The sequence below is a fragment of the Ahaetulla prasina genome, chromosome 1, assembly GCF_028640845.1.
Source record: "Ahaetulla prasina isolate Xishuangbanna chromosome 1, ASM2864084v1, whole genome shotgun sequence".
Classification (NCBI taxonomy): domain Eukaryota; kingdom Metazoa; phylum Chordata; class Lepidosauria; order Squamata; family Colubridae; genus Ahaetulla; species Ahaetulla prasina.
Window position 1 is genome coordinate 194,459,439 of NC_080539.1, and position 26,377 is coordinate 194,485,815.

At 39.9% G+C, this 26,377-nt stretch overlaps 1 protein-coding gene across 4 annotated transcripts in view; it reads right to left on the reverse strand.

Annotated features, from left to right (window-relative positions):
* The window catches only part of MAP2 (microtubule associated protein 2), a 280,964-nt gene that overhangs the window by 83,318 nt on the left and 171,269 nt on the right, over positions 1 to 26,377 (reverse strand). For all 4 annotated transcript variants that reach the window (XM_058186178.1, XM_058186203.1, XM_058186195.1 and 1 more), the window contains exon 5: positions 15,397 to 15,684. In XM_058186178.1, the coding sequence (XP_058042161.1) occupies positions 15,397 to 15,658 (262 nt within the window). In that variant the 5' untranslated portion in view covers positions 15,659 to 15,684. The remainder of the gene's footprint in view (positions 1 to 15,396; positions 15,685 to 26,377) is intronic.

The window sequence follows — 26,377 nt, forward strand, 5'->3', positions numbered from 1 at the left end:
CCAAACTTCATAGAGTATTTTCTTTTATCTTCCTTCCAAAACATCTGCTGATACTGCATTTACTCATTTGATTTTTTTTTTAAAATAAGCAACTCAACATAGGACTAATTCTGGATATTTCTTTGTTCTTATAAATGTGCTCATTTAAGCACACTTGTTTGTTTGTGTGTGTATGTTTATGTAAAACTTTTAAAAAGATTGATATGCAGTATCTGAACAGCACAATGGTTGAGAATAGCCTCAGAGATGATGATGATGATGATAAGAATGATGACAACTGCTATCTCTGTGTTGCCTTACAGATAATCATTCATGCACGCGCGCGCGCACACACACACACACACACACACACACAGATGAGAGGAAGGGAGGGGGGAGAGAGAGAGAAATCTAAGAAATGCAACTTTTTGTAGTTGAGTTGAGATTTTATCCTTTCCTATCATGTCCCAGTGATTTTCCAGATCTTTGGGTACTGCACCAAATGCGGCAACCATTATTGATACCACTATAACATTTTTTTTTCTGCATTCACTTTTTTTTTGTTTTTGTTTTTTTGTTTACATTTATACCCCGCCCTTCTCCGAAGACTCAGGGCGGCTTACAGTGTATAAGGCAATAGTCTCATTCTATTTGTATATTTTTACAAAGTCAACTTATTGCCCCCCCAACAATCTGGGTCCTCATTTTACCTACCTTATAAAGGATGGAAGGCTGAGTCAACCTTGGGCCGGGCTCGAACCTGCAGTAATTGCAGGCTTTGTGTTCTTAATAACAGGCCTTACCAGCCTGAGCTAAACCGGCCTATCTATTTTTGTTAAAATGCTGGTCACAGAATGGCCTCTTTTGCCATTTTTGCCTTCACAGCACCAGCTGCTCATTCTGAGTACATTTTTGATTGCACTGCTTTTTAATACACCTTCCTTTATTAAGCCATATAGTTTATCTTCCTAACTACCCTTAGTATACTCAGCTCTGATCCTTTTTTCTTTTTCCATTGTTTGCTGCACTTGCAACATTCCTTTCATAGCAAGAACAATCTATCAATATTGCTACATGGGCGTAGTGCACAATTCATTGTCACTATTTTCCAAGACTTTGATCTGGTGTTTTTAGCTCAGCTTGTGTCCAGAAAATAGTTTTTGAATACACTGGCTTTGACTTTAATATGTCTAATCCACTAGAAATTTGTGTCTCGTGCAAGATTTCATAATTTATTTCCAACTAGCCTTTCAATTCCATCAATTTTCATTTATTTACTATTAATGATGAATTTTTATCTAATTGAAAATCCACAACACTGTTGATGATGATATTTCCTGAGCACTGTATTAAGAATGAAACTACGTTTATTCTGCACACAATATAAAAGACACAATACAAATATAAAAAGGAGGAAATTCTTCCCTCTCTCCCTGTCTCTCAATCAATCAATCAATCAATCAAACTCACATGGTTGATACAATGTGAATAACATGATGGAAGATTACATGTAAGCAGCTTGAGCTCTAAGAGGAAAAGCAGGATAGAAATAGAATTTTCTTGGTTTTCTACAATTTCTATGATATATAATACAGTCTTTTTCTCGACTTTTCACAACTACAGAAAACAAGATAACTTGATTCTGCATCAATCAAGCTCAATTTGTTCATAGTTTTTAGTGATCTATGTGTGTGAATGAGATATATAGATTTGTGTACAGCCCCTATTTCATTAACCAACGCAGCTGAAATGAAGCCAATTAATGGGTGCTGCCATTCTCCTATGATGACCATAGCAGTAGCTTTACATACAGCTCCATAGTGCTTTACAGACCTCTCTAAACAATGTACAGAGTCAGCATATTGTCCCCAACAATCTGGGTCCTCATTTTATTGACTTGGAAGGATGGAAGACTGAGTCAATCTTGAGCGGGTCCAATGGAACTCCTGGCAGTGGGCAGAATCAGCCTGCAATACTGCATTCTAACCACTGTGCCACCATGGCTTCTGAGATGCTCAGATGATAACTGACACAGGCAGAATAAGAACATAGAGACACAAACTATTAATTCACAGGGATGACAGAGATGCATGCTACTGCTTCCATTATTTCTGAAAAGGCCTGCAGAAAGACTTCAAGGAAATCAAGGGAATGGAGAGAAATAATCTAATTGGGAATATCACCTGCCTTGGCCATCTCCAATATTTTTTCCCCAGAATTCTTAATGTGACTCCCCAATGTGTCTTTCATTTACATCCTCTTTGCTACTGAATGGAATGTTTCCTGATATTTAATCCTTCTGAGAAAACACAGAGTGCTAGCAGCATCAATAACTATCAATGATGCTGTCAAAATGTTGATGTTTATGATTATGCCACCAAGTATAATCACACTTACTTTCTTCTACCATATCTGATGCAAATCACAAGCCATAGTGTGATCTCATAATACATACTGTCTTGCTGTCATTTTCTCCTATGGCAAAGCTTTGCTCAGCCTAGCATCTTCCAGATCTGTTGGGACATTAAATCCCCAGTTGCTTCATTTCTGAATTTTGAAGTTTCATCTCAGTGCAGCTAGAGTGCACTAGTTAGGATCAAACTCTTGCAGTTGATGAAAAGATTCCTTCCAAAGTGAAGGCCTGATTCAGGGAATGTAAAAGTTCCTGGTACATAATTAAGTCTCTTGATAGATCTGAGAACACTTTTTTTTTTATTATAGGCTTGCATTTTTTCCCCCAAGTCTTCCATTTCTCATAAGTTTGAAATATTCAAGATATTCACAGTAAATGTTCCCTTTTTTATATTAAAATAGCTAAAAGAATTGAAGGTTAACTCGAGAAGAAGGGAGAAGGTAAGCAATCCAGAATGTTTTATTTCAGTTATGCACAGCAATAGGATGGGCTCCAGCACATGTCCGAAGCCTGGAAGAATAAACCTCTGGTCCCAGTGACCAACCCGGATTGGATCCTATACACAGTAACTCATTTATTTGAGACACGGAAATCATGATACTGACAAGAAATCCTCTTTGTTTCTTAGCTTAATCCATCCATCCACTGTCTTTCAACTGTATACCATTACTGCTGAAAATGATGCCTTGCATCTTTTGTCTAGCGGATTGAGCCACCTCTGACTAGCCAAAGAGACAGTGCAGTTGGCCACAGGTCTGCTCTTGAATTCTAAATAAGCTCCTTTTCTGCCTACTTTATCTCAGAGGAGCTTAAACTGAAATTTCAGACAGCACACTGAAATGTTGGCATGGCAACACCAAAGAGAAACGCTGCATTCAGATGAGGAATGGCAGCAGCTTGCTTATGTAGATGGTTGTTTTCAGTGTTTCAATTCTAACTCAGAACATATTATATTTCTATGATTCTAGAATGGGTACATATTAACCCTGCACCATGGGTGTTTATACCTAATCAGAGAAATGAGGCAGTAATTAATCTTTTTAATTCCTGATGGCTTTCAAGAAATAAAATTTGACAAACGTAGATGCCTTTATTAAGAATTGAGTTTATAAAGACAATAACAAAATGGCAGAGTACTATAATAGCTTGCCAACATCTTCTGGAAGAATGAATTTCCTAAAAGTCTATGGCTGACAATAAAGAATAAGGAAAACTGAGTGAAACAGGGAAAAAAAATTAATAAAATTTCTTGAGTCAGTTTCATTCAAAATGGACCTATTCAAGGAATGAATGTATTGCCTATAAACAAAAATATGAATAAAAACTGTAGCAATTTCTTCTAACTAGCTGTTTAAACTTTGTTTTGCCATAAACTAAAAATAATCCTTTATTTATCAGATGATAAATGAGAAGTGAATTCCCTCTCAACAAAGTTATAAAATTATTTCTAAAATATTGAAAGCTGAAGCAGACCCCAAGTTGGAATTTCTTCCCCCCTCAGATCCGCACAAGGAGATCCTGAAGGAGGAGACCCTCTGTAGCCACACAAACGTTCATTGCAGGTATCCAGCCCAGGGAGTGTAGTTTGAGGACCCTGATTTAGTGCAATATTAAAAATGCAAATATTTTTTCTGCGGACCACCAAAATATTCTCGCAGACCACCGGTGGTCCATGGACCACGGGTTGGTGACTGCTGGTTTAAACAATAAAATGTCATGGTTCATGACATAGAAATGCTCAAGTAAATAAAAACCTAGTCAGACAAATCAACAGCTAGATACTCAGGTGCAATGGTGTGAGAGCAGGAAGGGGAACGTGCAGCAGCCAATCTCATACTTTCCAGAGGATGCCATCTCTAACATGGCAGGTCTGAAGAGAGATTCTACATGAACTCAACTAAACATTTAATTTATATTTAATTTTGGATCTGCCTTATGAATATAAAACTGACAGGTAGAAGGGTGTGTGCTAGATTGTGTGCCAGGATGCATTAAGGCTATATAACTCTTTAGAATTGATTCCAAAACAAGTGGAATTTATTATTATTTGCCTGTCTGCCTGTCTGTCTATGGCATATCTTATATGGACTAGCAATACCTAGATCAGGGGTGGGTTCTACTTACCTTTACTACCGGTTCGCAATGGGAGCACACATGTGCGCATGCTTCACTTGCTTGCACGCATGTACTTCTGCACATATACAGAAGCCCCTTGATGACTTTGGGGTGGGTGAGCGGAGCCTCCCACCAGTTTTACTACCGGTTCTATAGAACCAGACAGAACCAGGAGCAACCCACCACTGACCTAGATTAGTAAAACTAATAAAATATAAATGTTAAAAAAATCTATGTTCAAATATATATAAAATATAGATATATAAATATATATTGATGTGTGTGTGTATCAATATATATGAACCATTTCACATAACCAACATTTATATGAGGGGAAAAAAAAACAGGAACACAAACACAGTATCTTTCTGAAACTTTTTTAAATTCTTGCATCTTTTCCCAGGATCATATGGCAGTAGTAAGAGACAGACAAATGATCTTTAAAAAAGTAAAGGTAGTCCTTGACTTACAGCCATTTGTTTAGCAACCATTTGAAGTTACGACAGCACTGACTTAAAACTGGTCCTCATCCTTACAGCTGTTGTAGTCCAATTCCTGCAGTCATATAATTGCAGTTTGGATGCTTGTAATTAAAATATTTCAATAAATAAATATTTCACTTCCAAAATGTCATAAATATTATTTAAATTAGCTATAAATAAGCATGAACTTTGCATGCTTCCAATCTCAGACACTGACCACTATGCAACTAATGATGAATTGCTATTACCAAGTAAGTCAGGAATGGCTATATTATGATCCACTTATATATTATATTTCTTCATTATACTATTTATAGTTATTTCTTGCTTGCATGAACAGCAATAAATAAAATAAATAAAAATTAATTTTTTTTAATAAATTTAATTTAAGTAAGCCAGAAACAGGAAAATGATTGGAGGATGGACTTCAGGGACAAAAGCTCTGAGTACAACAGAGACTAACCATTCCGGTCAAACATTTTGGAAATATTGTCAAAATGGTGCCAATACCATTCCACAAGGGTTAAAAAAAATCGAAAGGTGCCATGTGTGAAAAGGCAACAGTATAAATTTTCCAAATAGATAAAAGATAGAAGAAGGCCAGATTAAGATGTCAAAAGTTCCTTTTCTGAAAATCTCTGGTTTCAAATTTCTAAATCCTACACTTAGGCAAGACAAAACCAAAAGTAAACATATAGATTAGGTGAAACCAGGCTTAATAGCAGTAACTGTGAGAGAGATCTTGGAGTCTCTTAGTGGACAACCAACTAAATATGAGCTAAAATATGTGGCAGCAGCCAAAAAAGCCAACACAATTCTAAATTGCATTAACAGAGGGATACAATCAAGATCAAGTGAGGTACTAATACCACTCTATAAAGGCTTAGTAAGATCACACCTAGAGTACTGCATCCAGTTTTGGTCACCACACTATAAAACAAGATGTTGAGACTCTAGAAAGAGAAGAACAACCAAGATGATTAGGGGATTGGAGGCTAAAACATACGATGAACGGTTGCAGGAACTAGGGCATGGCTAGTCTAGTGAAGAGAAGGACCAGGGGAGACAAGATCTTCCAATATTTGAGGGGCTGCCACAGAGAGGAGGGGGTCAAGCTACTTTCCAAAGCACCCGAAGACCAGACAAGGAACAATGGATGGAAACTGAACAAGGAGAGATTCAACCAGGAAATAAGGAGAAATTTTCTGACAGAACAATCAACCAGTGGAACAACTTGCCTTTGGAAGTTGTGGGAGCTTCATCACTGAAAGCTTTCAACATGAGACCGGACTGCCATCTGTCAAAAATGGTGTAGGGTGTAGGCGGGGGATTGGACTAGATGACCTACAAGGTCCCTTCCAATTCTGTTAATCTGTAAAGCGGTTAAATCCATATACCATAATACGGGAAGATAGAGTTAAACATTAATCCATGAATTGATGAACATCCCAGTTCTCTACATTGTAATTGAGGACTAGGCACTGTAATGTGGTCCAGACATTTATCAAATATTTACTACTAAACATATTCACTTTTAGAAGAAGTAAACCAATCCTTATATCCAGTCTTACATTCAGACTTTGTATCGGTATTAAGCATGTGTAAATTTCCTGCAGATAAGGGGCGTGCATAAGAGCACAAGAGTGCCTACCGTTCCTGTCCTATTATTTCCTTTCATTATATCAATTAGGTTATTACATACTTACGCTTATATATATGCTTATATATACTGTGTGACAAAATAAATAAAATAAAAATAAAAATATTAATAGATGTTTTCTGACTCCTTTTGAATGGTGGCTACAAGTATGGATCAGCTAAAGCATCTTCAACCCAAAATATAATTTACAATATTTTTGCCTAAATAAGTTACTTCCTATTTATTGTTTTGTAAAATATCAACTGTAAAAGCATGGATCTTTAATATAAAATGTTCTCAATTAATCATAAAGTAGAAGCCTTTATTTTCCTAATCTAAACATGGCATTAAACTTAATCATATGACAAATATTGCAATGCTCCAGTAAAAACAGAATAAACCATTGTCAAACTTACTAGCACTGGATTTCTATACACCCTCACAGATATAGAAAGTTAGAATGGATTTGTAAATAGTTTTATTTATTGTTTGTTTATTTGTTGTTTGTTTAGCATATGTCATATCATATGCTAAATATGAATAAATGAATACACAGGGAGAGATTGATTCCTAAAAGTAAGTAAAGTAGAGCCACACTTTTGAATTCATCCAGCATTAAGGTTTTTTTTAATATCACTAACAATCAGTGCAAACAGCGTCACATTCTCAAATATCACAGCAGAAGAATATGAGACGAATGTTCCTAGAATGGACCAAACCTTTCAACTTTACTGTGGAAAAGTTTCACCTACTGTCTAACTGTCAAATAAAAACTTACATTATTAGGAGCCACTGCATCTGGTATAAAGATATCAGAATCCAGTCCATGCTGTAGAACCCATTTGTAGCTATATGTAGTCAGTTCACTTGGCCAAAGAACATTTTCTTGCTGTCCTTGAACATTGTCTGTGTAAAGTACAAACTATCTATTCAAGAATGTATAGAGTATAGGGTGAGGAATCTGAAAAGTACATAAAAATGTATTTGGTTTAATCCTCAAGACCAGAACAAAAACCTGATAAAGTGAAAATAGCAAGAGAATTAAAGACCCTGTCCAGAAGATGGTGCTACCTAACTACTCCTTACTGTGCACTTGTGCTCCACTCTTCCATGAAGTAGAAGAATGACACTAGGATGAATGCCATCAGACGTGGGCTACAAAACTCCAGGCAACCATTAGATGACTTCAAAGAGATGCAGAAAACTCTTAACCTTTTGCTGCCACTGATCATCATCACCTGTCATCAGCATTGTTACAAGCCAGGTATGGCAGCTCTGAGCTCCTGTTGAGAAGCCGTTTATTTACTGAAGATTTTAGGGAATCACAGTCCTAAATTGCAAAAACTTGATTTCATTCATAGAATATTATTTATATATTTAAATGACAAATATCTATCATCTTGATAGATACAATTTTATTTTAAAATCCTACTCTCTCTTACAGAAGCATTATCAATGTAATAAGGTTAGTTGGACATGGTGGCTAGTGGTCAAAGTTGCAAATGGTGGACTTCACAACAGTGGTGAAATGTGAACCGGTTTACTACTGGTTTGCTGGCTGCATATGCGCATTGTGTGCATACATGCACAGTGCGCACTTCTCACCACACACCGAATGCAAGGTGTGAGTGCCTGCAGTGCAAGCCAAAAGAAGGCATGGAGTAAATAGAACAACGTTTGTGGGGGAGGGGTGATCAGCTGTGGCACAATCTTTCTTTTACTTTTAAAAGCATTTTTTACAACCTATTTGGCAGAATAAGTTGTTTAAAAAATGCTTTTAAAAGTAAAAAAAAAGGCTCTGACGATCGCGCGGCTCAGCTGTGATCATCAGAGCCTTTCCTTTTTTTACCTTTTAAAAGCATTTTTTAAAAGAAGCAGCAAGCGGGGAAGCGGGTGACTGGGCATTGGGTGGGCATAGTTGGAGGGGAGCGCAGGGATTTTTGCTACTGGTTCTCTGAAGCACCCGCCACCATTGCTACTGGCCGATCTGATCCGAACTGGGAGCATTTCACCCGTTTCACAATCTTCAATATTTTGCAGACATTGTCAAGAGAGATGAACTGAAGAAAAATAATGAATCAGTGTTGAGAGGTTAAGTTCAAAAACATATTGAGACCAGGAAGAAGAAGCATTCATCTATGGCCCATAAAATGCTTCTTAAACTACATTTTCTGTTTGATTTATTTAAAATAATCATATACAATGAAATTGAGGTTTCATCATAAGGCATCATATGTAAAAGAATGTCATTATTTAAAATTTTAAATGCAATGTGCCAATATGCTTGAATGGAAATTAAATATCATCCAATGGATAATTTAAAAAGTCATTCAATTTCACTGGAAAGAATGTTAATATATTCATAAAGAAGAGTCTACAGCAGGATAAGTAAATGACCTCTCCCCAAATCACTCTTCCTTGGAAAAATAAATCTGTCAGGTCAGTCAGAAAGCATTTAAACTCAAGAATGTTGGTTAAATTGTAAAAGAATATTGGAAGATGAGAATGTGGAGAACAAGTCTCCGAAGGGATCCTCCTACTTTTGGAGAATAAAAGTGAAGGAAGAAAATGGTACCTTGAGACTTGCAAAATTGATGTTAGCCTTGGAGGAAGTACAGACAAGAAGCCGACTATGATTTACAGGTAGTCCTCAACTTACACCCATTTGTTCAGTGACCATTTAAATTACAATTGCACTGAAAAAAGTGACATATGACCAATTTTCACATTACAGCCTTTGCAGCATCCCCATGGTCATATAATTAAACTTTGGGTATTTGGCAACTGGCACATATTTATGACAGTTGCACTGTCCCATGATCAAGTGATCACCATTTGTAATCTTCCCAGCTGGTTTCTGACAAATAGAAGTCAATGGGGGAAGCCAGATTCTCTTAATGACCACATGGTTCACTTAACAACTGCAGTAATTCATTTAACAACTGTGGCAGAGAGGTTGTAAAATGGAGCACAACTCATTTAATAACTGCTTTACTTAGCAACAGAAATGTTGGGCTCAATTGTTGCCATTAAGTAGAGGACTACCTATACTAGCTTTATATTTATTACAAGGTTGCATTAAAAGAATTTTACATGCCTGAAAGTACCTCTCCCCTTCCTTACTTTTACTCTCCAAAAAGTAAAAAAGGAAGTCCCTTCTGAGGTACTTTCTCCACTGCCACCCCTCTTTCAGTCTCAGAACTCATTGATCAGATCAGTCTGTTGTCTAGGCCAGGAGTCTCCAACCCCTGGGCCGCTGTCCACTACCAGGCCTTGAGCTGTTCGGAACCATGCCACAGAAGTGGCGGGCAAGCACACACCAATCCCCACTCATGCAAGCAGTGGGTGAGCACATTCACATGCACATGCACACCATTTGTGCAAGCAATGGACGCCTGTGCCCACTGCTTGTGAAAATGGAGCTGCACACACATTTGTACAAATGAAGCTGCATGTGTGCACGCTCATGCAAATGGAAATGCACACTTGCCCACCGCTCACATGGAATCATTTCCTCTCCCCTCCCCTCCCCCACTGGTCTGGAAAGGCAGAAAGATTGGGGAACTCTGATCCAGGCCACAGCTTTTCCTCCTTTCTTCTCCCAAAGTCATTCCCACACACCATTACAGTCACAAACAAACTCATGGGGGAAATTTGTGAAAGAAATTTCCTTTGCACTATCAAGTGCTTCTAAGGTTTGGATTTTAAACAATCTATGTGGAGTCATAGTAGCAGAGGATATATGTTATTCTTTTGAATTGCTATTGCTATTGAATTAACACAGCATACACTGTCCTTATCATGCTACAGAACTCTAATAGACCTACCTTTTTAAAAAGTATACTTAATCATACGTTCAAAGTCCTATTACAAAACGTAATGCCCTGAAGGCATACAATGGAATGTGTTAAGAAGAAAATATACTTTGCATGGGTAGTCTTGGTAAAATGGCAATTAAGAGGGACTCTAAGACTCATCATGTGATAGTAATTTCATACTGTCTTTATACACAGATCAAGCCAAACATGCACCCATCATTATAAGAATACACTAGTGTAGGCAGAAAATACCCTTAGATACAAACTGCAGCCACTTTGATAGAGATAAAACTATTTGAGGCAGAGTACAGGAGATGAAAGCTGCCATACCCATCAATCCAAAAGGCATCAACTGCAATTGCTTTCCTGTCCTGGTTTTAGCTGAAACTTCCTGACAAGTTACACTATGATTCACTGAGAGCTTGCTCCAATACAACAAACTAAGATTAAATTTTATTTCCAATTACAAAGATAATGCAATGAAATAATGTACAAAAAGTGTTCCCAGCAGAGGGCATTTTATTACTTTTTAAATATACTGTATACTTAACTAGTCCTGTATAAGGAGTTTCCCATAAATATATTTCACATTATATTAAACAAATATATTTCTACACTGGTCTCTATGCATTTACAAAAAAATAATGTAAGGGTCTGGAGTTTTAAAAGTTATTCATATTTTTTATATTTGAAATATGAATTTACAGTGCTAGTGCAATCAGTTTAAAAGATGTATTCTGTTATATAAAAACATCAAACAATTATATGTTTTATTCTGAAATAACTTGTCTTCAAGGTGAATTTCTTTTTTGAAAAAATTAAGCACTAATGTATTTAGCAATGGAGCCACCGTGGTGCAGTGGTTAGAGTGCAGTACTGCAGGCTACTTCTGCAGATCACTGGCTGCCAGCAGTTTGGCAGCTTGAATCTCACCATCTCAAGGCTGACTCAGCCTTCCATCAGCGGCTGGATTCAAATAATTTAACAATCGGTTCTCTGCCCTAATGACCAACAGGGTGGGCCTGGCCATGATGGGTTGGCTGGGGGTGTGACAGGCAGTACTCAGCCTCCTGCACCCCCGAGAGCAAAAATGGGCCGCAGAGGGATGCACCCACCCATGCCCTGTTTTGGGCTTAGGAGGCCTCCCTGCACTAACCTGGGAGCGAAAATGGGGTGTGTAGGGACTCCTGGAATGGGCAGGGAGGGGAGGAGCGGAGCCAGCCAACAATTTAACTACCGGTTTGCCTGAACCAGCCTGAACCAGCTGAATCCCACCACTGCTTCCATCCTTCCGAGGTGGGTAAAATGAGGAGCCAGATTGTTGGGGGCAATATGCTGACTCTGTAAACTGCTTAGAGAGGGCTGTAAGGCACTGTGAAGCAGTATATAAGTCTAAGTGCTATTTAAATAGATGGTGGAAAATATATATATTTGCAAACAAACTGAACACAGTGCAGCGGTTTGGGGCTACAAAAATTTAATACGCAATTGGATAATATGTAATTTTCCAGTTCACTATTGGCTTCCATAAACTACTAATAATTTTAATGATACTAGGGATCCAGTGATGCCTTTCAACTAGCAAAATGCTTCTTCTATTCACAGAAAAGTTATTTCCCACCTACTGGAAAAATACTGTCTAAGATCTGCATTTACTATTGCTCTTTCATGCACACAGTGCATATGCTTTAACATGTCAATTCTTCTCCTATACTGCTGCTAAAAAAAATCTTTTGATACATCATGATGCCGTTTTATGACCAAAAAAAATATCTCCCATTGTTGGAAAGGAAGTAATTTCTCATTTTAAAAGATTACTCTGTTGGCAAAAATATGTATAATTTTTAACTGTGTAATCTCAAATTTTGGTGGCTCAGGTAATTCATTCATCAGAATTTCTGAAGATCAGATGTTAGCTATCCTGCTCACATATATTCCCCAAGATGTACATTTTTTCTTCTTCAGAAGATGTTCTTCTTCCTGATGGTTAAAGCATTCCATCCTGCTGGAAGTACTCTATCGAGCACTGCTTCTTGTGTTGAAGAACCATAAATTTTATATCTTAATACATGAAATACTAGATCAAATATAGTTTTTTTAAAAAATTGACCATACTTATTTTGGGGTTGGGTTTTTGTTTTTGCTTTTGGATTTGTAATGGCAACTAAGCTTATTATGGTAGTTATCTTGTGCATCATTAACAACAATAAGGAAGCAAATGGAAAGCAATCAAACTGCTTAAATCTGCGTAATTGCCAAGACACCTAAAGGCAAGAAATCCTTCTGCTGTAATTACTAACAACGTTTGTCGTGGAATGAATAATTTTATTGACTTTCTAGGATGGCAATACAGAATTCAAAAGAGAAGCCTATTCATTGGAGCCTGATTGCCTTTATGAGTATAATTAGGATGTTCATAGGCAAGGAGGGGTGTGGGAAGAAAAAAATGATAACAACAATAACAACAACAACAACATGGACATCTCTGAGTACAATAAAACATTTTTTGCCTCAGAATGGAAACTTCAAGAGTGATTGAACCTATTAGATGGTCCTATTAGATCTCTCAGTGGCTTTTGATACCATCGACCATGGTATCCTGCTCCACCAGCTGGGGAGTTTGGGAGTGGGAGGCACCGTTTATTGGTGATTCTCCTCCTATCTCTCTGACCGGTTGCAGACAGTGTTGGCAGGGGGGCAGAGATTGACCGCGAGGCGCCTCACGTGTGGGGTGCCGCAGGGGTCGATTCTCTCGCCTCTCCTGTTCAACATCTATATGAAGCCGCTGGGTGAGATCATCAGTGGCTTCGGGGTGAGATACCAACTGTACGCTGACGATACGCAGCTGTACTTCTCCACCCTAGGCCACCCCAACGAAGCTATCGAAGTACTGTCCCGGTGCCTGGAAGCCGTACGGGTCTGGATGGGGAGAAACAGGCTCAAGTTCAATCCCTCCAAGACAGAGTGGCTGTGGATGCCGGCACCCCGGTACAGTCAGCTGCAGCCGTGGCTGACTGTTGGGGGCGAATCATTGGCCCCGGTGGAGAGGGTGTGCAACTTGGGCGTTCTCCTGGATGGGCGGTTGTCGTTTGAAGATCACTTGACGACCGTCTCCAGGAGAGCTTTTTATCAGGTTCACCTGATTCGCCAGTTGCGCCCCTTCCTTGACCGGGATGCCCTATGCACGGTCACTCATGCTCTTGTTACCTCTCGCTTGGATTACTGCAATGCTCTCTACATGGGGCTCCCCTTGAAGAGCACCCGGAGGCTCCAGTTGGTTCAGAATGCAGCTGCGTGGGTGATAGAGGGAGCCGCACGTGGCTCCCATGTAACACCACCCCTGCGCAGGCTGCACTGGCTACCTGTGGTCTTTCGGGTGCACTTCAAGGTTTTGGTTACTACCTTTAAAGCGCTCCATGGCTTAGGGCCAGAGTACTTATGGGACCGCCTGCTGCTACCAAATGCCTCCCACCGACCCGTACGCTCGCACAGAGAGGGCCTTCTAAGGGTGCCGTCCGCCAAGCAATGTTGGCTGGCGGCCCTCAGGGGAAGGGCCTTCTCTGTGGGGGCTCCCACCCTCTGGAATAAACTTCCCCCTGGACTTCGTCAACTGCCTGACCTTCGGACCTTCCGCCGCGAGCTGAAGACATATCTGTTTATTTGCGCAGGACTGGCATAGGAATTTTAAATAGCTTTTAATATTTGATACAAATTTTATGGGGTTTTTATGGTTTTAAATGTTTTAATTTGGCCTTACATCTAATAAGTTTTTTAACTCTTGTTTTATCTGTATATTATTGCTGTTTTATCTTGGCTGTGAACCGCCCTGAGTCCTTCGGGAGAAGGGCGGTATAAAAATTCAATAAATAAAAATAAATTAAATTAAATTAAAAAAAAAACCAAACCAAACAATTAGCCTGAAAGTATTATCTATCTCCTGAGCCTGGCCTACACATCCCAAAGAATATGAGACATACCCCTCCATTAAAAAATGTTCTCGTTTGCTAGAATTAAAAACAGCATTCAGCAGGCAAGGGGCTGTTATAACAATATGTTCTCCAGATCTGTTTATTTTCCATTCATAGAGCTGTGTTACGGAAAGCTGGAAGACACTGAAATGGTATCTGCCTCTGCAGAAGGAGGGCATCTATGTCAGAATCACAGTAAGTTGCATGAATAGACCAAGATCTCTTATCCTTTATTGATAAAAGTTGTTTCATACAGAATGTATGTAAAGCAATGTGGAACTACTAAAAGAAAATCAGATCTTATTGCCATTAACATTAAATAGCTGCTTAGGCTTTAATCAAAGCAGGTGTCGGCCTGCAAGGTGGACAGACTAAGAAACCAATGCCATGTAGGGGAGGACTACTTTTATTTTAACAACAACAGCTAATTCCATTATAAATGCAAGAAAAATATATGTGACATTACTAGCTTCATTTAGTGCTATAATGATACACTAGCATCCCTTTCTTTTTTTTTTTGCTGTAAAACAATTTTTAAAGTAGCACAGAATTGATTTTTATAAAGTCTGCCATTGTTTTCACTCTGAAAACTAGATTTTAAGGAAGAAGCATGACTTTGTTTAAGTTAGACTTTGACTCTGTTCAGCAACTAGACTTCAGCCCAATGTTTCTGCTCTTGCTAGTAAGCCCTTGTTAAGAACTCAGTGGCTTTCTAGCCTGAAAATACTACAACTACACCTAAGAGCAATACATGTAAACACTTTTCTTTCTGTGCGGTGCATTCTTCCCACTTTCAAAATTAGATCCCAATTCAAATACCCTGCACAGTGGTTTTTAATAACATAACTATGTTACCTGCGGAAGCTTAAGCTGATACAAGTTAATAGGATGCTATTGCCTAAAAAAATATTCTCTGCAGTGCTTTCTCCCTTAAAAGCAAGGATTTCAAGAACAAGAGAAGAGTAGTCTTTGGATAATTTACCTGCAGTGTCTTTCTCTCCTGTAGTTAGTTCTCCATTGATTCCATTCTCTTTGGTTCTGGAATATGAGCTCTGTGGTCCATGTGCACCATATTCTCCAGCTTCATCCTCTTTGTATGGAAACCCATTAGAACTTCTGACCAGTCCTTCCCCTGTGCCACTTTGCTCCTTCATCTCTGCGGCATGTGGATGTGAAGAAGCTTCTGCTATCTGACCTGAGGTCCAGTGCGGTGCCTTAGCTTCATCTTTCCTATCGTCTGCCATACTTCTTGTCCTTTATAATTTTTCTTCTAATAAGAAGGGAAAGAGAAACCACTAGTAAATTGAAACATGCTGCAGATATTCTTTCTCACCCAATGAAAAAACTGAAATATGGTTGGATATGGAAATGAGCAAGAAAGCACCATCTTAGGGATATGAAGAAAAAGAAAAATACATTGAAAGTTTTATACTTGACTTCAATATAGTAAATATAACAAAAATCTTTAGATTTTTGAAGTTGCCTTCATTTACCTACATTTGTAATACTGCAAGGAAGCGGTTAGAAGATAAGTTGAAAGTTTCTTCACATGTTATCTTGAAATACATGTGAAATAATACAATTTACTAGGGTTTTTTTGAAATGCCTGAATGCCCACTACTTTTTGCTGTTAATCTTAGGAAGACTAAGGAGATAGTTGCTTAGCATTTAGATGGGCTGATTACTGTCTTTTGGGCAATGGAAAGTTGCTCTAGTAGGAATTCAGAAATATTTTGGTTTATTTAAGCAATGGAACTCAAATGGCTTACATTTTTCTGCTTACAAAATGCAATTACTAGAATACAAACAGAATGCCTTATGCTGAATCACCAAGGGTCTGATTTGACCAGTATTGTTTCTTTTCTCTGCCAATTATCCAAAACTGTAGAAATTAAATCTTTTCTAATTCAGTTCCAAGAACCTTTTTTTAAAGCTGAAGATAATAGATAGTAATGCAGGTCCTCCAGCATGCAAAGCACGTGCACTGCCATGCAGTTATAGTTTCTCTATGATTGTGATACAATGTGATACAGTGTTAAGAGTTCTACCTTAAAAAAAAAACACCAATACGATTATGGACTAAGATGTCCAGGAGCAGTAAAAGTGGGGCTTTTGTACAACTAGTGAAAAAGAGTAGACTTTGCCAGATGAAACTTGTTGCAATGCCACCATTCAAGAAGTAAAATAAAAATCCCTGCTCATAGTGTTGGTGAGCTGGATGGATGGTGAACTGTTATCATCATCACAATTTGCCTGTGTGCTGCTTTTTATAAGGAGAAAGACTGGCAGAGCCAGGGGGCGGGGAGAAAAGAGGGATCAGCCTATAGAATCACTACGTAGCCACAAATCAACTGTCCAACACTCCCCCCCCCCGTGACTGCCATTGACCCTTAAGTCTAACCAGGTGCTGAACCTTTAGTTGAGAAGGCCTTTTACCAATGAATCAGTTAAACTGAATCTTCGCATGTAGACCTGGTTTTTGTTACAGATAATTTTTGATGTAAACTAACCCAAAGCAGCCCATATTATTAAAAGAAAGCTTGCAAAATGCCAAGCCTCCCAATCAAAATATCAATACTGTAATTATAGGAATGTTAAAGATTGTACAATGCTAAACAATATTAAATGTATATAATCCTAACAAAAAAATCTAGAAATACAATTTAATCAGCAAAACTGCTGCTTTTCATAAAATTAAATGGTGGTCCAGCAGCAAGGCTTAAGATTTGCTCAGGGTATCTTCAATTGCAGGTAAATAAATACCTATAGAAAAAGGCCAATTATTTCAGTCTAGATATAGACTGTGAGGGGGGAGGGATGATCACACCATCTCCTTGCAGCAAAGTAGAAAAAATAGAAATAGAGATATTCATACTTCTTTTTATACAGCACTCCTGTATCTTTTTTTGTTTCCTTGGGTTTTTTCAAATGGAGGTAAAGTTGCTAATATATGGACCTTGCAATGCACAAATTCTCTTTATAAATTTATTTTTCAGGATTTATATGTATCTTGCTTCCCTTTATCCCTGAAAAAATAAAATCCAGTTATGAATCACATCTCTTCCTGATTTCAAAAGGTGAGCCTAGACACAGACTGTCTGTCTGACTTCTGTGGCATTTACTGCTGCTTCTGATATGCTATGGTATCCTCTGAAGAAGATGGAGGGCTTCAGTAAGTAAAAATAAATAATAAAGTAAGAACTTGAGGGAAGAACCTCGGTCTCATTCTACCCAACATCCTGAAGTTATCATGCTATAAAAATGATGGTCAGATATGTGTAAATCCTTCCAGTGGTGGGATTCAAATTTTTTAACAACCGGTTCTGTGGGCGTGGCTTATTTTGGGGTGTGGCTTCGTGGTCATGTGACTGGGTGGGCGTGCTAGCTGATCATGTGACTGGGTGGGCGTGGCTAGCTGATCATGTGACCGGGTGGGCCTGGCTATGGGCATAGAAACTACTCAGAGGGCTAAAAAAAGTCATTTCTGACCAGTCCTCGCACTTATGACCATCCTCACATTTATGCCCATTTATGCACAAAGGGACTATCCAGAGGACTGAAAAAAGTGATTTCTGACAGGTTCTCACACTTTTGATCAGTCCTCACACTTATGTCCGGTCATCATTTATCCCTATTGCAGCATTTTTAATAACCATGTCACTCATGTCACAACTGCGGTGCTTCATGTGACCGGGTGGGCATGTGACATAGCTTCTTTGCCCTAATGACTGTTTGCTGCAATGTTCGTAAGTGTGAAAAACGGTCATAAGTCACTTTTTCAATGCCATGCTTTTTAAACCAATTACCAGAACAAATCCATTCTCCCTCCCTTTTTCTCTCCATCTCTTTCTCCCCCTTTCTCTCTTTCTCTCCTTAATCTCTTTCTCCCTCCCTCTTTCTCTCCTTCATCTTTCTTCCCCCTCTTTCTCTCAATCTTTCTCTCCTTAATCTCTCTTTCTCCTCCCTCTTTCCCTTTCTCTTCTTCATCTTTCTCCCCTTCTATCCTTCATCTCTCTCTCCTTCATCTCTCTCTCCATCTTTCTCTCCTTAATCTCTTTCTCCCTCATTCCCTTTCTCTCCATCTTTCTCCCTTTTCTCTTCTTCATCTTTCTCCCCCTTCTATCCTTCATCTCTCTTTCTTTCTTTTATCGTTCTCTCCATCTTTCTCTCCTTAATCTCTCTTTCTCCCTCCCTCTCTTTCTCTCCATCTTTCTCCCCCCTTTTCTCTTCTTCATCTTTCTCCCCTTCTATCCTTCATCTCTCTTTCTCTCCTTCATCATTTTCTGCCCCCCTCTTTCTCTCCATCACTCTTTCTCCAAATGGGGTAGGGTAGGCTGGCCCTGCCCTGGTATTCTAACATTTCTTGCCTGAGAATTTCCTGTATATGAATCCTGTTGTGGAGTCTCATAAAATACACTGTTTTCCCAATCAAGCAGTTATGTATGATTTTTTATTCAAAATGCATCACAGTAATTGTCAATTACACCTGCCCAGAGAGTCATCTCAGTTCTTCCACAATTGGGATAGAGTTATCATACTGATTTGTGCTTTGTTGTCTTTGCAGTAATTGGTAAATTAGCCATTAGCTCTTGGGTATAAAAACATATCTCAGAGTTATGGCTGCATTATAACCAAAAGAAATCTATGCTGCTCCTGAAAAAAATTCTCTTTAAAATTGGAGGGCGAGAGGTTGCATGTCCCATCTTACATTTGCTGGCAATATGGTAATTCTATTCTTTGTTTTGGGGGAAAAGATTGTCTTCAAGGTTTTTTTTCTTTTCATTTAGCCAGAGTATGAATGGGAATTGGAAAAGAGCAGTGTATTTTTGATGCATACTTAAAACTGTTGAGCAAATGAACTCAAAATTAGGAGTGCACTATAGGCATTTGAGAATGAGCTGTGTCAACTTTGACACAGAAAGGATGACACTATGAGCAATTTTATTCAGCTCAATATGATAGAAAAATAGAAAGATGGATGGATGGATGGATGGATGGATGGATGGATGGATGGATGGATAGATAGATAGATATTATCAATACGATGCCCAGTGATATTTTGGATAAAGCTCAACAAAGTGTCCATTTATTTAGGATATATCCCAGAGGCTGGCTTCATTTCTGTATCCAGGGGCTATATTAATAAACCAGCATCCAAAGTCTGCAAGGTCTGTTGGCAAGCCTTCTGTCTTGCAGCCCCTTTGTTGCAACTTTAGATGCTAGTTTATTATACAGCCATCGTATTAAGTGACAGAGCCAGTGAGAACAAGGCTAAAACATTCAATCTTTTGCAGAGAGCTGGATTTTGGGCAGGTGAAAAAATAGCTGTAGGGAGTCAAGTGTTGGCTGAATAAAACTATCCAGCGAGGTGCTTGAATGGGCTGGCTAGAGAGACGCTTGGATGCAGGCAGACTTCAGTTGGCGGCTGCGTGGCACTTGGATCGGGTGGGCAGCAAGGTGCATGGATTGGTGGGCAGCGGCCAAGAGCTGCTGTCCACCCGATCCATGCACCTGCTCACCAATCAGCGCGTGACGCCGACAGCCTGCCTGCATCCAAGCCTCTTGCTAGCCAGCGAGACGCTTGGATACAGGCAGGCTTCGGTCGGCGGCCACGTGGAGCTTGGATCGGGTGGGCAGCAAGGTGCATGGATTGGTGGGCAGCGGCTACAAGCTGCTGGCTACCCCATCCAAGCATCTCGCTAGCTACCCGTTCCAAGCACCTCGCTGGCCATGCGGCTGCCAACCGTAGGCTACCCTTATCCAAGCACCTCACTAGTGGCTGGTGGCTGCATGGCTAGTGAGACACTTGGATGGGGGTAGGCTGTGGTCGGCGGCGGCGTGGACAGCAAGGTGCTTGGATGGGGGTAGGTCAACCACCTTTTCCAGTCCTGCTTCCCCAGGGGCAGCACTCGGCTGTACTTGTCTTCTGCTGCTGGAGCAGTCAGGGCAGTCTGAGGTGGACTGTCCAAGATGGGGAACAGAGTGGTTGGCAGCGGCAAAAGTAGCAAAGGCTGGGCCACGAGGAAAGGATAGGGATAGCTACAGCTATGCCTCAGTGTGTCACTAAGGCAAACTGTGCAACTCTGCGAGTGAGGCCAATAAATAGTGGTGGGGCGGGGCGATGGGCGGGTGAGCCAGCAATTTAAAAAATGCCTCGGTGTGTTCCGAGGCCATTAAATAGTGGTGGGGCGGGGCCGGGCATGGGGTGGCTGAGCCAGACATTTAACAAGCGGTTCTTCAGTGTGCTCCCAGGGGGGAGGAGAGTGCGAGCCAGCAATTTGCTGGGAGGCCGGTAAGTAATGGTGGGGAGGGGAGGGTCAAGGGGCGGGGCGAACTGGCAATTTAACAAACGGTTCGGCCGAACTGCCTAGAACCGGCAGAATCCCATCACTGAATCCTTCCATTCCCCACCATCCAGTCAGAACTGATGACGCTTCTTGGATGAGGAGTGAAAAGTCTTTAAAGAAAAACAAGAAAATCCAGTTGCTTCTTGAAAAAGCAACTTTGGAACAACAAATTAAAGAGTATATGAGTTACATGAGTTAAGAATTTAGTTATAACAAGACATCCTCTTACTCATCAGGACATCGTTTCAGAAATAATTCTTTACCTAAACAGAGAAACAAAATGACCATAGCAACTTCTGACCTTCTTCCAGGGGCCGGTTTAGCTCACGCTGGTAAAAGCCTGTTATTAAGGCTTATTAAGAACACAGTAGCCTGCAATTACTGCAGGTTCGAGCCCGGCCCAAGGTTGACTCAGCCTTCCATCCTTTATAAGGTAGGTAAAATGAGGACCCAGATTGTTGGGGGGGCAATAAGTTGACTTTGTAAAAATATACAAATAGAATGAGACTATTGCCTTATACACTGTAAGCCGCCCTGAGTCTTCGGAGAAGGGCGGGATATAAATGTAAACAAAAAAAAAAACAAAACAAAAACTTCCCCATTAATGTTGCTTGTGGGAGACTGGGAGGCAGCATCAGAAATTACTCCTCCTCCTCAGATGGCTTGTGGAACTGCCAGCCATTTTGCTGGAGTGAGGGGGAAATAAAGACAGCAGCAGATTGCAAAGAAAACTGCACCCCTGCTTCCCATCCTGACATGTTCCCAAGGGGAGGGTGTTTATGGGTGCTGTCTGGGTCAAGTGAGGTCCATACCCTCCACTACAGGAATTCAGTTGCAGTTGCTTCCTCAGTATTCAGTATCCCTACTATAAAGACTATGTTTATTACAAGCAAATTAGTAGCCCATTAGGACATCAATCAAATCTGACATTCTAGAACTCTCAGTATATAAAAAGATTCATTTTCTACCATGTTTCCAATGTTTTTCTCTAGACAGTCCAAATCTCCTTTATGTTTCTCATCCTACTCCCAGAAGCAATAGAATATTTGCATCTGAACAGTGTTCTCAACCTAGAAGCAACCTTTCTCCCCAATGCCCTGACATCTCTCCAAAGTGCTTTGGGCTCTGGTCTATACTATTATTCTTTCTATTAGAAAGCAGTAACTGAAATAGATTGATAGTTTGTGGTTTGTATATTTTATGGTTTTCCTATTGATCTTCTGTGCTAGTATTAATTTCAATACATTTTAAATTGATTGTATTATATGTTGCCTTGGGAACACACTGCAATTTTGTTTCAACATCAGAAATATTCAGTAAAGTTTGTTATACAGAAATTCTGTTGTGGATAGAGGAGTTAATTTTTTTATGTGTAGATAGATCAGGGTGAGGCATTTGTGGTCTTCCACGTGTAGCAATTCCAACTAACATAGCCAGACATGAGGGTTGCTGAGAATTATAAATTCACAACATTTGGAAAGCAACAGGCTTTCCCTTCACAGTTCGATTGTAATTCTTTCTACCCAATTTTGTGTCAGCTTAAGATCTGCCTTCATCTGCCACTGCCACTCAAGCCACAGTAATGAAGCCAGTGAATGGTTCTGTCACTTCTAAATTGGCTGTACACCGCCCTGAGTCCTCCGGGAGAAGGGCGGTATAAAAATCGAAATAAATAAATAAATAAATAAATAATTATTGAAAGTCAAATTAAGGAACTGGTGGATTTCCCCAGCTTGGTTCTTCTCCCACCCAGTTACCTCCTGGTAAAACAAAAATTGCAAATAATTCTCTCTAATACGGTTGGGCAGGGCATTGTGAGTTTAGAAGGATACTTATAATGGTAGGTTTACCCATCTGTCAAGTTACCTGACAGGTGGCAGAAGCTAAGAGGAGAGCTTGGTATGAAGTGGGAGGGAGCTGTCCTCTCAGCTGAGCTACTTCTATAGTGTCTCTATGAAAGAGACCTAAACCCATAAACCCAAAAGAGAGTACTTTAAGTCAATGTTATGGAGATGGTGCCTTGCAGGTTCCTGCAGGGCTCTACACTCTCTCTGCCCTTATTTAACATCTATGTGCAGCTTCTGGGTAAAGTAATCTATTGACATAAGTGCTTGAATCTATTGGAGTTGGGTGGCTATAATAAATTTAAATATTTTTTAAATATGCGGCTGTTATGCAGTTATGCATCTCCATCCCAAGCTAACTAAGCGAGGGCTGTAGAGGTTGTTTCCCAATGCCTGGAAGTTTTGGAGATCTGGGTGGAAAAAACAGATTTTGGCTCAAGTCTAGCAAAACCTAGTGACTGGGATTTTGAGTCCTCTAATCCTAAGAATTATCACCTTGGGACAATACACTCCTCCTGGTAGAACTGATGTACAATTGGGGGGTTTTCTTGGACTCTCAGCTTCTACTGGAGGAACCAGTGGCAGACAAAGCCAAAAGGGCCTTTAAACAAACACATATTATGCTTAATAATGGATGAGGAGCCCCTACTTATAGTCAGTCATCCCCTGGTCACCTGTCATTTGGACCGATGCACTATAAAACCACCCAGAAACTGAAGTTGCTCCAGACTACAATAGCATAAGTAGTTATAAGTATACCTCATAAAACAACTACTTTGGAAGCTATACTGGCTTCCTGAAACCTTCTGGATGCAGTTCAAAGTGCTGATTGTCACCTGTAAATGTCTTTATGGTACAGGGTCAAGTTACTTACAGGAGTGCCTGTATCCAATTATCTTCCCATGAGATCTGGTGAATTAGAAATGCTTTAGATCTCTTCTAGAAAGCAATATTACCTAGTGGAACCAAAGAGATGGGCCTTCTCGGAATCAATGGGTGCCCTGTGCAATAATACTCCCCTTGAGATTTGAATGAGCCTGAACTTCTCTCCTTCTTTAAAGCCTTAAAAACCTGCTTCTTTTCCCAGACACCAGGCCAAAACAGGGCATGAACCCGTGCAGAATGAAATACTGTATGCTGCTTGAGAAATGTATATTTTGATCTTGGCTAAATCTGTAGTTATCGTTATTTTTGTTCTTCCATTACCCTGTTGTTGTTTTTTCTGTCCCAAATTACGTATTTTTAATTTTGTGTGCTCATGTTTCTACAAACAGTAAAAAAAAAAAAAGAGTAGGTCCAGCATAGGAAGGAGGGAAAGGGTAATAATACCGAGCAGTTCAAAGCGATGGAAGAAAATGATTCAACTGCCTGGTTCTGGAACAGTCATAGAAGCTTTGGGAGCAAAGGAACAGAAAGAATCACATCTAGCCTTGCAATCAAGAGTGGAGTCCATGATTATTGGGAGCAGGGAAGAAAATGATTAATTATTCTATTGAAGAGGGACAAAAAGTGATCAGGAGCACTTGCATAAAACTCCTATTTATTGTGCACAAAATAATCTAACTATGTTCTGTGCCAGATTGTTTAGATAAATAAGATATTAAAATTGTTGTGCTGGAATCAAGACTGTCATTTCTGTTCTTTTACCTTATTGAGCAGACGTTGTTCCTTTCCCAGGTTTACTAATTCATTTAATTCCTTGAATGCCAGGCAGTTCTATTTATGTGCATTATGCATTAAACTAAAAAAAGGAAGTGCACAAAACCTAAGTAAAGAATAGAATAGAATAGAATAGAATAGAACAGAACAGAACAGAACAGAACAGAACAGAACAGAACAGAATAGAATTCTTTATTAGCCAAGTGTGATTGGACGCATAAGGAATTTATCTTGGTGCATACGCTCTCGGTGTACATAAAAGAAAATATAAAGGATATTATTATGGAAGGAAAGTAGTATTTTACTTAATCTATGCAATAAAAAGTGTCTAATATTAAATGTCTGTGTAAAAACGAACATAAATACAAAGGTTTGCATCCACATATAAACAACAAGTATCATTAAGGCTGCCAGCCAGTTCATTCTAGTAGTCTATCCTCCCAAAATAAAAGTAAATAACCTCACGATTGTACAGACAATTCATAGGGGTTCAAGGAGATATCTAATAGAGGAAAAATATACTGTGTGATGGCACAGTGGCTAGAATGCAGTGCTACTGCAGGCTACTTCTGCTGACGGCCAATTGCCAACAGTTTGGCAGTTCAATTCTCACCAACTCAAGGTTGACTCATTCTTCCATCCTTCCGAGATCGATAAAATGAGGAGCCAGATTGTTGGGGACAATATGGTGACTCTGTAAACCACTTACGGAGGGCTGTAAAGCACTGTGAAGTGGTATATAAGTCTAAGTGCTATTGCTATTTCTTCTTCCTTGGGAAGAAAAGGTTACCATCAAAAATGTGCATATTTTTGGTTGGTTCTAATATGCCTAATTCAACTGTGCCTAATTCTCAGAGACTGTCTGGACAACACCCTATAGAGGTAATCCCCGGGTTACGAGTATTCCCATAGTGAACGTTCAGAAATACATGATAAACACCCCCTAGCATTTACAAACAAATCCCAAAATTATGAATATTGCAGCACCATGGCAGTTGTTCACCCTTACAATGACTGCAAAGCATTCACCCTGCCTATTCCCCCCCAGATCTTCACAGGCACTTTGCCTGTTGAGACTCACTTACCTTGCAAAGATCTCCTCTCTATCGCAGTTTTTTTGCCTGCATTTGCATAGAACAGAGGTCTAACGTAATGCAAGATCAGTAGCGTGAGATCTTGTGTAATCTCACACTTTAGGCCTTCTATTCTCTGCAAATTGAAGCCTAGACGTTTGCAAACAAAGGGAAGGCTTCGGTCCTTCAGGCCTTCCCTATGTTTGCCATTTCCTTACTGAAGCCTGCAGGGAGATTGCGTTCCTGTAGGCTTCAGCATCCCTTTGCAAAAAGCCTTTGTTGGCACAGCAGAGCTTGAGATTTTTGTATTTTTATTTATTTATTTTATTAAATTTCTATACCGCCCTTCTCCCGAAGGACTCAGGGCGGTGTACAGCCAGAATAAAAACACAGAATATATACAATTAAAAGAATTTAAAATGAACTATTACTATACGGCCGATAATTAAAACATTTAAAAATTTAAAATATTATTAAAACCCCAATTTAAAATCAACTATTTATGCCAGTCCTGCTTGAATGAATAAATATGTTTTAAGCTCACGACGAAAGGTCCGAAGATCAGGCAGTTGACGTAAGCCAGGGGGGAGTTCGTTCCAGAGTGTTGGTGCTCCCACAGAGAAGGCCCTACTCCTGGGGGCCGCCAGCCGACATTGTTTGGCGGACGGCACCCTGAGAAGGCCCTCTCTGTGAGAGCGTACGGGTCGATGGGAGGCATAAGGTAACAGCAGGCGGTCTCGTAAGTACCGTAAGAGTACTCGTAAGAGAGGAGCGGGTGTGTCCCTCCGAAGCCCTGTTCCTACCAGCAAAGGCTTTTTGCAACCTGCTGCCAAAGCATACAGGGATGCAATCCTTTGCCAACAAGAAAACAGCCCCAAAAGGCCACATGTAGCCTTTCAGGGCTGCTTTCTCTCCCCAGATCAGCCTGACGAGGCCTCCAGTGCTGAGAAAGGTAAAGTCACCTGGTGTGACAGGATGCGGGGGAAGTAATTGTGGGGACCCCAGAGAAGGGAGAATGAGGTACCTCTGGGTTGGGTGAG